Here is a 13,724-nt window from a genome sequence, read left to right as displayed (position 1 = left end):
TGCATGGAAGGTTGCCATTTCCATCCATGATCGTGTCAGAAATGGGATCTGTTAATGACTGGATAGTTCTAAAGATACTTTTGAGAGGGATGCATGGTGAAGAGAACAAAAGGGAAGGTTTGTGGAAAGATGGTCTTTGTGAAATGGTAAGATTGGTAACTCGTTTTATTATTGTCACATGTGCCAAGGTACAGTAAATAAAACTGTTTTGCATACTGTCCATACATATCATTTAATCATGGCAGTACATTGAGGTACTACAAAGAAAAACATAACAATTCAGAATCAAGTACTGCAGTGCCAGCAGACAATAAGATACAAAGCCATTACGAGGTAAATTGTGTGGTAGAATCCATCTTATTTAACTGGGGAACCATTCAGTAGTCTTATAGCTGGACAGAATCTGTCCTCAAGTCTAGTGGCACGTGCTTTTGGGTTTTGCATCTTGCTCAGTGGGTGGGGGAAGAAAAGATGAATTTCATAGCATTCTGCTTAGTGAAAACACTTCAAATTTTTAAAATTAAACAACACAGAAGTATGAATGGAAATACAGGAAATTTTTACTGAACAGTATTACTGTGAGAAAACAACTAATTTGTGTTCAAGGATGGGGTCAGGGTTGGGTTTAATATCACTGACAATATGGTATATCATGGAATTTATTACTTTGTGGCAGCATTACAGTCCAATACATAAAAATGCTGTAAGTTACAAGAAATATATATATTATAGTAAGTAGTGCACAAAGAGTGCAAAATAGTGTTCATGGGTTCATTGTCTGTTTAGAAATCTGATGGCAGAGGGGAAGAAGTTGTCCCTGAAACATTGAGTGTGTAGCTTCAGGCTCCTGTGCTGCCTCCTTGATGGTAGTAACAAGAAGAGGGCATGTCCTGGGCAATGGGGGTCCTTAATGATGGATGCTACCTTTTTGAGACATTGCCTTGTGAAGATATCCTGGATGCTGGGGAGGCTAGTGCCCATGATGGAGTTGGGTGAGTTTACAAATTTCTGCAGCTTTTTCCAAGCCTGTGCAGTGGCCCCTCCATAGCAGACAATGATGCAACCATTTAGAACGCTGTCCATGGTGTGTCTAGAAATTTGTGAGTCCTCCTTGGTTTTTACAGCTGGTGAAGAAAACCAAAAAGCCTTCATGAGTGGTGTCTATAGGCATTTCAAGTTTAAATTTAATGTCATTCAACTGTACACATCTATAGCACCAAACAAAACAACGCAGTTCATTTAACACATAAAGTAATATTACCACAAACAAATAATAAAATAAACTCCAGAAGGTTGATATTCAGCTCAAAGTGAATTTACGACAAGTTTAAAAAGTGAACAGTATAATATAGAAACATAGAAAATAGGTGCAGGAGTAGGCCATTCGGCCCTTCGAGCCTGCACCGCCATTTATTATGATCATGGCTGATCATCCAACTCAGAACCCAGCCTTCCCTCCATACCCCCTGACCCCTGTAGCCACAAGGGCCATATCTAACTTCCTTTTAAACATAGCTAATGAACTGGCCTCAACAGTTTGCTGTGGCAGAGAATTCCACAGATTCACCACTCTCTGTGTGAAGAAGTTTTTCCTAATCTCGGTCCTAAAAGGCTTCCCCTCTATCCTCAAACTGTGACCCCTCGTTCTGGACCTCCCCAACATCGGGAACAATCTTCCCGCATCTAGCCTGTCCAATCCCTTTAGGATCTTATACGTTTCAATCAGATCCCCCCTCAATCTTCTAAATTCCAACGAGTACAAGCCCAGTTCATCCAGTCTTTCTTCATATGAAAGACCTGCCATCCCAGGAATCAATCTGGTGAACCTTCTTTGTACTCCCTCTATGGCAAAGATGTCTTTCCTCAGAGTCGGGGACCAAAACTGCACACAATACTCCAGGTGTGGTCTCACCAAGGCCTTGTACAACTGCAGTAGTACCTCCCTGCTCCTGTACTCGAATCCTCTCGCTATAAATGCCAGCATACCGTTCGCCTTTTTCACCGCCTGCTGTACCTGCATGCCCACTTTCAATGACTGGTGTATAATGACACCCAGGTCTCGTTGCACCTCCCCTTTTCCTAATCGGCCACCATTCAGATAATAATCTGTTTTCCTATTTTTGCCACCAAAGTGGATAACTTCACATTTATCCACATTAAATTGCATCTGCCATGAGTTTGCCCACTCACCCAACCTATCCAAGTCACCCTGCATCCTCTTAGCATCCTCCTCACTGCTAACACTGCCACCCAGCTTCGTGTCATCCGCAAACTTGGAGATGCTGCATTTAATTCCCTCATCCAAGTCATTAATATATATTGTAAACAACTGGGGTCCCAGCACTGAGCCTTGCGGTACCCCACTACAGGTGCTTCACGAGTACTGAGACCTGGGTGGTGGCAGGGAGTTCAGTGGTTGTCATGGCCTGGGGGATGAAGCTGTTTCCCATCCAATCATTCCTTGTCCTAATGTTACCATACCTCCTGTCTGATGGTGGGGGGGGGGGGGGGTGTCAGAGAGACAGGATGTGACGGTTATATTAAAGAACTAATTGTATCTTCGCCTTCGGAATTGGCAGGATTCATATAGCAGAGTACATGTGCTAAATCTCACACTGCACAACTGTGGTGAAATTACAACAGCTGTGGGGAGTTTTATCTCCCCATTCCCATTTTAGGAAGTCACAAGTTCATGCCCACCAACTGTTTTTGAATTAGTTAATGGTTTGAGTTCGATGACTTGTGCATGGGGGTTGTCCAAGAGTAAATGAGGGTGCAGCTGACGCCTCAGGGAGTCACCGTTCGGCCAAGGCCACAGATGAGGCGGCATGACAGTGTGAAAACATTGGCACTTTGGACTTAGTCAGTCTGAAATTAAGTGGGACCGTGACAGGAAGAGGCAAGACAACCTTGAATTACTGAAGGAGTGCTTAGCGCCAAAGTCAGGAAGTCACAAGGTGCACCTCGTGTTGAGGTGTATACAATGCAGTCAATTGCAGGAAGTAATTTAGGATGGCACAGCACCAGCAATCCAAGTTCAGTCCTGACCTCTGGCACCATTCCTCCATTTTCCCTGTGACACTGGGGTTTCCTCTGGGTGCGCCAGTTTCCACCCAGGTTCCCAAGGGTTTGTGGCTGGGCCTGCCGTAGGCAGAGTACCAGGTTAATGTCAGTGTGGACACACCGAGAGGTTCTGGGGTCCACATCCATTGATCCCTCAAAATTGCTGTGCAAGTAGACAAGGTTGTTACGAAGGCATTTTCATTGTTGGCCTTCGTTAGACGGGAGATTGAGTTTGAGAGCCACACGGTAACTGTAGCTTTATGAAACTCTGGTTACACCACTTTTGGAGTACTGTGTTCAGTTCTGGTCTCCTCATTGTAGGAAGGGTGTGGAAGCTTTAGAGAGGGTGCAGAGGAAATTTATTAGGATTCAGCCTGCTTTAGAGAGCTTGTCTTGTGGGAATAGGCTGAGCAAGCTAAGGTTTTTTTTCTCTTTGGAGCAAAGGAAGGTTGGAGGTGGCTTGATGAAGGTGTACAAGATGAGATAAGAAGCTTGGATAGAGTGGACAGTCAGAGGCATTTTCCCAGCGCAGACATGGCTAATAAAACGGGGCATAATTTTAAGGGGATTGGATTTATAGAATCATAGAAATTGCTGTGCCGACCATATAACCTACTCTAGAAAATGCCTAGAATTACCCTACTGCATAGCCCTCTATTTTTCTAAGCTTTATGTACCCATCCAAGAGCCTGTTAAAAGACCCTACTGTATCTGTCTTTGCCACTGTCGCTGGCAGTGCATTCCACACACCCACCACTCTGTTATAAAAAATTTTTTAAAAACTTACCTCTGACATCACCTCTGTACCTACTTCCAAGCGCCTTAAAACTATGCCCCATTGTGTCAGCCATTTCAGCCCTGGGGGGAAAAAGCCTCTGGCTATCCACATGATCAATGCCTCTCATCATCTTGTACACCTAACTGATTGACGAGGTGAGGAATCTGTCCTGGCTTCAACTGCACTTCCTTGTCTTTTCCCACATCTTCTGAATTGACATTGCTTGGGTTTATCCCCAACTGTATAACAAGGACAAACACTTCACTGTAATCTGCTTTCAGCTGTACTTGCTGCCGAGAACATTTTTCATCTGTAATTTTGGTCACTGGACTCCATCCAATGAATACACAAGCAGGGTGTGCAAGGCATATTGGTTAGTGCCTTCTGTCTTTACTGACAAGCCAGAAAACCCACATTCTACTCTCAAATGGCCTGATGTGAGCTGAAATCTGACCCGACAAATCCTATACTAGACTGAGGGGTGCCACTTTAAATACTGAAAGCCTCGCTCAAAATCCCAGCACTGCACCCCATTCTGCTTCCAAGCAACAGTTCGAATATCCTTATTCCCCTCCCCCCCCACGTAACCACAGTACTCCTGCAGAAATCCCAGCATGCACTGTGCAACTCTGTGGGGTAAGTTTTTTATACAGTGAGTGATAGGTGTGTGGAAAGTGAGAGGCAGATACATTTAGAGTAATTATGAAACTCTTAGGTACATGGAGTATAGAAAAATGGAGAGACACGTAGGAGGGGAAGGGTCAAATTCTTCTTGGGGTAGGTTATAAGGTCAGCAAATGGTCTGCACTGCACTGTAATATTTCAATGTTCTGGCACTTTGACCTTACTGGTCCATGCCAACCAAGATTGCCGCTAAGTTTGCTGTGCGTACCAAATATCTCAGTAAACCTTCTTCTGCAAACTCTGGCTGATCTTCCATTGATCCTGCTTTAGTTACTATTCTGTAGATTTGCTGAGTATGCCCACAGGAAAATGAATCTCAGGGTTGTATATGGTGATACATGTGTAGTTGGATAAAATTTATTTCGAACTTTGAAACCTTTCCTACCCTTGTACCTGTTGAAGTACCTCAACCACTTACTCTGGCAGCTCATTCCAGTGGTACTGTAACATAGCAGTGGGTGTAGCGCCGAGAGACCCGGGTTCGATTCCCACCGCTGTCCACCCTCGTTCCAAAGAACTGGTTGTAAGTGTAATTGGGTGATAGGAGCTGATGGGCCGGAAGGGCCTGTTATTATTCTGGACCTCTCAATATCTGGGGGAGAAGGTTGCCCCTCAGTGTGGAGGTAAGGTGCTGAGTTTGGGGGCAGTTGATGGGGATATAAAGAGAATAGGTCACAGGGAAAGCCACTGTGAGAATGGGATTTCTCTGTGAGCTGGCAGACATTGTGGGCCCAGTGGACTCCTCTGTCTTTAAGAGTGTATGGAAAATTGGATTTTTCTCCAGAGAGATAAGTTCAGCTGACCAAAAGGCATTCTGGCTTCTTGCCTATCCTGTAATCTGGAAGCAGTACAGGGAAAATGCTGTCTTTTGTTTACAAGCGACCAGCAGATGTGGAAAAGTACAGTTTACAGTATTCAGTAGCCAAAGATGACACCATGATAACCGTCCCACTGGCAGCAACCCAGACACCCAGCAGAATTAAAATTGTACCCAAGTCTACGAGTATGAGAGAATGCCTGTATATGGCTGTTTCCAAATTGTAAAACTGCATTTTGTTTTCCTTCACCAGGAGCCAAGGTTTGGTGCCCAGTGTTGGCCTCCTCTGGTGATGTGGGTCCTGGGCCTCGATACAGTCACTCCGCAGTTGTCTACAACAGCGGCATGTACTTGTTTGGTGGACTGGTTGGACTTGTGGAGCAGAATGACTTCTGGAAGTGGGATTTCATTGGTGGCACTTGGTCCAAGATTAAAGCACGGTAAATGGAGGCTGCAGCAGATGCATTTCATCCCAAGTTATTGCTCTGCCAATGAACGAAACAAAAAAGATTCATAGAACGAAGTACAGGCCTTTTGGCCCATAATGTTGTGTTGATCTTTTAACCTATTCTAAGTTCAATCATACCCTTCCCTCCTGCAAAACCTTCCATTGTTCTATCATCCAGAGTTCTGAAAAGACCCTAATGTAACAGTCTCTACCACCACCCCAGCAGCACATTCCACGCACCCACCACTCTCTGTGAGAAGAACTTGCCTCTGACGTTCCCCCTATTCTTTCCTCCAGTTGCCTTAAAATTAGTAGTAGGCAGCCGACGATCCCAGGGGATCATGGGTTTGCGCCTCTGGTCGACTGTGTCCTCTCCAGGGTGCAAGCCTGGGCGGGAAGATTTGGAGAACCAGCTGTTGCCCATGCAGTGGGTTCCTCCTCTCCACGTCACTGATGTAGTCCAAGGGAAGGGCAAGTGCCGATACAGCTTGGCACCGGTGTCATCGCAGAGGTTGCCAGAGTGAAGTTTTAAACAATATCAGACTGCCTTAGGGACCCTGACTCTGGATTTCTTCTTCGGGGTTTACTCCTGAAGCCTCTTCCCTGGGTGGGTGTGGCCACAAGGCAGTAGTGGTTTAAAATCAGAGTTTTCCTTCTCCTGGGCGGGCTGTTGTCCAAGACTGACGAGCCCCACCTGCCCGAAGCAACTGGTTTTTGAGGTGCCAATGGTCCACCTTTGCCCCTTCTCTTGTCAGTAGAAACAGTTCTACTGGGCCTAGTAGCTAAGCCACACATGAAGGCCAAAAGTTGGCCTTGGTTGTCAGAGGCTTTTAGAGTCGCATGCCATTTGGAGCACTTTATAGGTAGTAGGAGCTTATCCCTACTACCATCACCAAGTATGAGAACCTTAGGAACCTGCCTTAAAAAGCCCTAGCTCTCTCAACCCATCTTCATAAGACATGCTCTCCAATCCAGGCAGTGTCCTGTTAAATCTCCTCTCTAAAGCTTCCACATCTTTCCTATAATGGGGCGATATACACTGAATACAATATTCCAAGTGTGGTCCAGCCAGGATTTTACAGAGCTTCAACATTATCTCTTGGTTCTTGACCTCAATCCCTCCAACTAATGAAGGCCAGCATACCACACACTTTCTAACTCCTTATCAACTTGCAAGGCAACTTCATTCCAACTATTGTTGGTCCTATCATACATCCATTCCTTAATTATCATTACTTCTTCCTTTGTTACTACCAAATCCACATTCCTTTGCTCTGAGTATCGATCTATCTCACATTACACTCTCTCCAGCTGGATAAGCCCTCAGTGCTGTACATCCTTCCCTTTGAACACCGTCTGTGCAAAACGCAGTTAGCTTGCTGCTGTGTAGAGTGCCTCAGGACATTTTATTGAATTAATGGAGCTAGTCCCTGCTTGTTCCTGTTGGCTGCCAGGCCAGTAATCTAAACCACCAAGCTAATTTCAATATATTTTAAACAGGAAAACTCTGGGATGTAAACTTGCGTCTCTTTAATGTCACTTGGCTACCTCCAGTCCTCAATACAATTCAGTCCTTCATTACTGAATGCAACCCTGTAACTTGCATTGTTTTTACATGTAATTACCAAACCGAATTCAGTGGTGTTTCCTGGTACGTAACACAAATCCCTTGGCTCTTCAATTAACCTATTTTACCTGAGATTTTTTCAAACTTTAAGACATAGGAGTAGAATTAAGCCATTTGGCCCATCGAGTCTGCTCCGCCATATCATGATAGCTGATCTATTTTTGACTCTCAACCCCAATCTCCTGCCATCCCTCCATACCCTGACTAATCAAGAGTCTTTAAACATACATTTTTAAAAGATCTGCAAGTGACATTTAGTGTTGGCTGTTGCTTCTCACTCAGTCAGAAGGTTGATGGTAAAGTCACATTTAATTGCAAAATTCTGGGCTGAAAATGCAGTGCAGTGTTTTATTTAGAGATACTGCATGGCTTGGGCTCTTCCGCCCCTTTGAACCACACTGACAAGCCCGCTTTAACCCTATTTGGTTCACGAGGCAATTTACAATGACCAATTAACCTACCCGATATGTCTTTGGACTGAAGGAGGAAACCGAAGCTCCCATACATTCCACAGGGAGAACATACTCCCTACGGGGCCGCTGGAATTGAACTCCAATTGTGGTGCCCAACTGCAGAAGTATTCTATTTGCTAATCTGTTAAGGTGCAAAGAGACTTGAGCGTCCTCGTGGAAGATTCCCTAAAGGTTGAGTCAATTGTAAGGCCAGCAAGTGCATGCATTTCGAGGGACGAGGATATGATGCTGAGGTTTTATAAAGGCACTTCTCAGACCGCACTTGGAGTATTGTGAGCAGTTTTGAGCCCCTTATCTAAGAAAGGATATGCTGGCATTGGAGAGGTTTACAAGAATGATCCCGGGAATGAAAGGGTATGAGGAACGCTTGATGGCTATGGGCCTGCACCTGCTGAAGTTTAGAAGAATGACGGAGAGCCATCTCATTTGAACCTATCGAATAATGAGTAACCTAGATAGAGTGGATTTGGAGAGGATGTGTCCTCTAGTGCAGGAGTCTAGGATCAGAAGGCACAACCTCGGAATACAAGGATGTAGCTTTAGAACAGAAATGAGGAATTTCTTTAGCCAGAGGGTGGTGAATCTGTGGAATCCATTGCCACAAATAGCTATGGAGGCCAAGGCTTTTAAAGTGGAGGTTAATAGGTTCTTGATTAGTCAGGGCGTCAAAGGGTATGGGAAGATGGCAGGACAGTGGGGTTGAAAGGGATAGTGAATTAGCTATGATGGAATGGTGGAGCAGACTCGATGTGCCAAATGGCCTAATTCTGCTCCTATGTCTAATGGTATAAAAAGAAAGTCGGCCATGGCCTGATGCACTCACAAAACAGGAACATGGGGCCATTTGCTCCACTCCTGTGATTTCTTAGGTTTGTGTAACCTGATTTTTTTTTTATCAACATTGAGACCATAAGCGATAGCAGCAGAATTAGGCCATTTGGCCCATCAAGTTTGCTCTGCTGCTTCATGGCATCCATTTTCCCTCTCAGCCCCCATCTCCTGTACTCCCTCATGCCCTGACCAATCAAGAATCTATCAACCTCTGCCTTAAATATACCCAATGACTTGGCCTCCACAGCCTCCTGTGAAAACAGATTTTACAGATTCACCACTCTCTGGCTGAAGAAATTCCTCCTCTCCTTTCTAAAGAGGACACCCCTCTATCCTGAGGCTGTGTCCTCTGGTCTTAGACTCCCCTACCATAGGAAACACTCACTGTATCGAGGTCTTTCAATTTTTGATAGATTTCAGTGAGGTCAACCCTCATTCTTCTGAATTCCAGTGAATAGAGGCCCAGAGCCATCAAACACTCCTCATATGACAAACCCTTCAATCCCAGAATAATTTTCATAAACCTCCTTTGAACCCTCTCCAATGTCAGCACATCCTTTTCTTAATTAAGAGACCGAAAACTGCTCACAATATTCCAAACGAGGCCTCACCAGTGCTTTATAAAGCCTCAACATTCTTGCTTTTATATTCTAGTCTTCTTGCAATGAATGCTAACATCACATTTATCTTTGCCACCAACTCAACCTGCAAATTAATCTTTAGTAACTCCTGGATGAGCAGGAATATGAGAAGAGAGCTACCTTTTCACTTGGGTTCACACTCAAGATTAAAAAGGCAGCACTTCTTGGCAGTTCCTTGGAGTTAGAGTGTGACCAATCACTGAACAGGATTCATTAGAAAGGTCGAATAAAGATAAGGCAGATGCAAGCAGAGTGGCCATTAGTGTGAGTGGGCCAGTGTTGGAGTGGCTTTGGTGAGATCAGGCTTGGGTGAGGTAAGTACTTTGTATTCGGAAAGTATTTCTTCTTTACTCTTCATTCCTCGTCTTTCAGGGCACAGTTAGTGTAGTGAGAATAGCTCCAGGGTGGTGCTTTGTCCAGTGTGGAGGTGTAGGAATTCTGGGAGACCTCCAGCCTCCCGGATAAACACATCTGTACCAGGTACACAGAGAATGAATTAAGGAACTGGAGCTGTAGTTGGATAACCTTCGTCTTGTACAAGAGAACGAAGAGGTGATAGATAGGAGCTACCTCCTAGATAGGAGCTACAGGGAGGTAGTCACTCCTAGGCTGCAAGAGGCAGGTGACTGGGTGACTGTAAGGAGAAGGAAGGGAAATGGGCAGCCAGTAGAGAGTACCTCTGTGGCCTTTCCCTTCAATAATAAATATTACGCTTTGGACACTATTGAGATGGACAACCTGCTGGGGGGTGGGGTGGGGTGGGGGAACTGCAGTGACCGGGGTTCTGGCACTGAGTCTGGTGCTGTGGCTGTGAAAAGAAGAGAAGAGAGGTGAAGTGGACTGATAGGAGATTGAGAAAATCAGGTTGGTGCCAGATCCCAAGAGGAGTAATTTCTTGAATATTTATGAGATGACTTTTTAGAGCACTCGTGCTAGAGCCCACTAGGGGGTCAGCTATTCTGGATTGGTTGTTTTGCAATGAACCAAAATTGATTAAGAGAGCTTAAGGTAAAAGAACCCTTAGGGGCCAGTGATCATGATCATTCAAAAGTCTGATGTATCAGTATTACAGTGGAGTAAAGGGAACTACAGAGGCATGAGAGTGGAACTGGCCAAAATTAGTTGGAAGGGAACACCAGCAGGGATGATGGCAGAGCAGCAATGGCTGGAATTTCTTGGAGCAATTTGGAAGGTGCAAGATATATACTACACACAAAATTCTGGAGGAACTCAATAGGTCAGGCAGCATCTATGGAAAAGAGTAAACAGTTGATATTTTGTGCTGAGACCCAAGGGGGTAGATGTAGGATGTATACATCCCAAAGACGAAGTAGACTAAAGGCAGGATGATGCAACTGTGACTGACTAGAAGCCAAAGCCAACATAAAAGTAAAAGAGAGGGCATATAATAGAGCAAAAATGAACAGAAGGCAACTAAAAAAGTCATAAAGAAGGAAAAGATAGAATACAAAGGTAAGCTAGCCAATAATGTTAAAGAGGATACCAAAGGTTTCTTCAGATACATGAAGAGTAAAAGAGAAGGGAGAGTGGATATCGGACCATTGGAAAACGATGCTGGAGAGGTAGTAATGGGGGACAAGGAAATGGCAAACGAACTGAATAAGTATTTTGCATCAGTCTTCACTAGCAGTAGGCCAGAAGTTCAAGAGTATCGGGGCAGAAGTGTGTGAGGTTGCCATTACTAGAGAGAAGGTTCTTGGTAAACTGAAAGGTCTGAAGGTAGATAAGTCACCTGGACCAGATGGTGTACACCCCAGGGTTGTGAAAAAGGTGGCTGAAGAGATTGTGGGAGCATTAGTAATGATATTTTAAGAATCAATTCATTCTGGCATGGTTCCAAAGGAATGAAAAATTACAGATGTCACTCCACTCTTCGAAAAGGGAAAGAGGCAGGAGAAAGGAAATTATAGGCCAGTTAGTCTGACCTCAGTGATTGGGAAGATGTTGGAATTGATTGTTAAGGAAGTGGTTTTGCTATACTTGGAGGCATATGGTAAAATAGGCTGCAGTCAGCATGGTTTTCTCAAGGGAAAACCTTGCCTGACAAATCTGTTGGAATTCTTTAAAAAAAATAACAAGCAGTTTAGACGAGGAGGATTGGTTGATATTGTGTCTTGGATTTTCAGAAGGTCTTTGACAAGGTGTCACACATGAGACTGTTTAACAAGCTACAAGCCCGTGACACTACAGGAAAGATTCTAGCATGGTTAGAGCATTGGCTGATTGGCGGAAGGCAAAGTGGGAATAACGGGAGCCTTTTCTGGTTGGCTACTGGATTTGATGGCTTTGTGGCTAAGTTTACAGATGATAGGAAGATAGGTGGATGGGCAGGTAATTTTGAGGAAGTAGAGAGGCTACAGAACAACTTGGAGTAGGAGAATGGGCAGAGAAGTGGTAGATAGAATACAATTTTGGAGAGATGAATAGTCATACACTTTGGTAGAAGAAATAAAAGGATAGACTATTTTCTAAATGGACAGAATGTTCAAAACATTGCTATAAATAAGCTACACACCAGCAACTTTTATGTGTGTTGCTTGAAATTCCAGCATCTGCAGATTTCCTCGTCTTTGCGTTTTTAAATTCACTATAAATAAGCTAATTTGTCCATTATTTCTTACAGCTCTGGGCCTCACCAGTTAGTGGGGCATTCTGCCGTTGTATACCAAGACTGCATGCTAATCTTCGGAGGAGGAAAGGACCACAACAGCTCCAGCAACAGCCTGTGGAAATTCCAGTTAACAACACATAGCTGGGAGAGATTAAACCCAGCAACAGAGACGCTGCCACCCTCAAAAATCTACCACTGCACGGTAGGTGTTGGTCACAGCTTCCAGGAAAAGCATCCTGACGATGTCCCTCACACAAGACCAGTTCCAGACTGCATCTGTGGTGACGTCATCTACCCATGCAACTCCTCCGACGAGCAGCAACTGGTTGGCCTGAAGGGTGCCTGCTGCCTGAACTTCTCCGCTCAGACCCCGCTCAAGCCTGGAGGCAAGACAACAAACTCAAACAACATAGAGATGGTAACTTTCAGTGTGCTGTCCTCAGAAGGTAGCAAGAATCTCCTGCACTCTACTTTGCCCGTTACGCGTACGCCGGTAGCACAGTGGCCACGTGAAAACTCCCACCTCCTTTCAATGCACCTGGATAAACAAGCCAAGGAATTCAGTGAGAATGGTGCTTTAAGAGAAGCCCAGCCAGATACTGCTCACCAGGATGATAGATCACCCCATTCAACGGATAATCTTCCAGACATTCTGCTGATAGTAGGTGGCAAACCTTTATGTGAGCTAAAGTACATTTCACTCTGGCAAATGAAATTATGTGAGCCATTTCTAAAATAGGGAGGAAATGATAAAACAAAATCTCAGAATATTATTTTTTTGGCAAGTTTAGTTAGATTAATATCCACAGTATTTATTTTAATTCTACATCTTGCTATTGAAGTGATAATGCTAAATTTTGAATATTTTTTGAAGAGCTTTTATTTTTATAATTATGCTCAAACCATAAGCTAAAATGTGCCGATAGACAAATTCTACACAGTTTTGTAGGCACAAGAGATTCTGCAGATACTGAAAATCCACACAAAATGCTGGAGGAACTCAGCAGGTCAGGCAGCATCTATGGAAATGAATGAACAGTTAATGTTTTGGGCGAAGACCCTTCATCAGGACTGTCACTACTTCTGTAGAATTTTTTTTTCCTTATCAAAACATTTCAAGATTAGCCAGTGATGTAGTTGCTTCTGTCAGTTTACACACTGTATAGTTTACTTATAAGGTCAGTTGGAGGAGACTGTCTTTCTGTCTCCCGTAGTTCCTGTAGCAAGCTCAGTTCAAATAAGCTGTTTCCAACATGCGGGAAATCTAATAACTGAAAGTTGTGGTGTGATAGAGACCTACAGTGGAATTGGTTAGCTGTGACTAATTGTGTAAAAATGGTAGTTTTGCAACGCTATTGCAGCTGATGGCATCCTCTGTAAGCAGTCTGTACATCCTTCCCATGGAATGGTGGGTTCTCCCCCCACCCTCATGTTCCAGTTTCCTCCCACATTCCAAAGACCTCCTGGTTAGTAGGTTAATTGGCCATTGTAAATTGTCCCATGATTAGGTTGGGGTAAATGAGGGGCTGTTGGGGGTTGCTGGATGGCGCATGTCGAAGGCCTATTCCATGCAGTATCACAAGCTTAAATAAATAGATGATTGAGGAGAGAACAGCTGATTGGTTTATGAGCAGAGATGTGTCCTGGCATTGCGGATACTGCAGAATATTCAAGTGGAAGATGGCAAAATGGTCCCACTAACTTGTGTTGTCAGGCTAATTTTATTGCAA

General features: G+C 44.2%; 1 protein-coding gene across 5 annotated transcripts in view; it reads left to right on the top strand.

Annotated features, from left to right (window-relative positions):
- si:dkey-3d4.3 (ras guanine nucleotide exchange factor F) overlaps positions 1-13,724 on the top strand; it is a 180,430-nt gene that overhangs the window by 70,090 nt on the left and 96,616 nt on the right. For 4 of the 5 annotated variants that reach the window (XR_010018039.1, XM_063048544.1, XM_063048547.1 and 1 more), the window contains 2 exons: positions 5,596-5,782; positions 12,007-12,655. Coding sequence is in view for 4 of the 5 variants with exons in the window: in XM_063048544.1 (XP_062904614.1) it covers positions 5,596-5,782; positions 12,007-12,655 (836 nt within the window). In the remaining variant the exon portion in view is untranslated. Of the gene's footprint in view, positions 1-5,595; positions 5,783-12,006; positions 12,660-13,724 lie in introns of all 5 variants that reach the window. The other variant, XM_063048546.1, reaches the window with a different exon arrangement.

Source organism: Mobula hypostoma, chromosome 5 (genome assembly GCF_963921235.1).
Source record: "Mobula hypostoma chromosome 5, sMobHyp1.1, whole genome shotgun sequence".
NCBI lineage: Eukaryota > Metazoa > Chordata > Chondrichthyes > Myliobatiformes > Myliobatidae > Mobula > Mobula hypostoma.
This window is presented reverse-complemented; position numbering and strand designations above follow the sequence as displayed.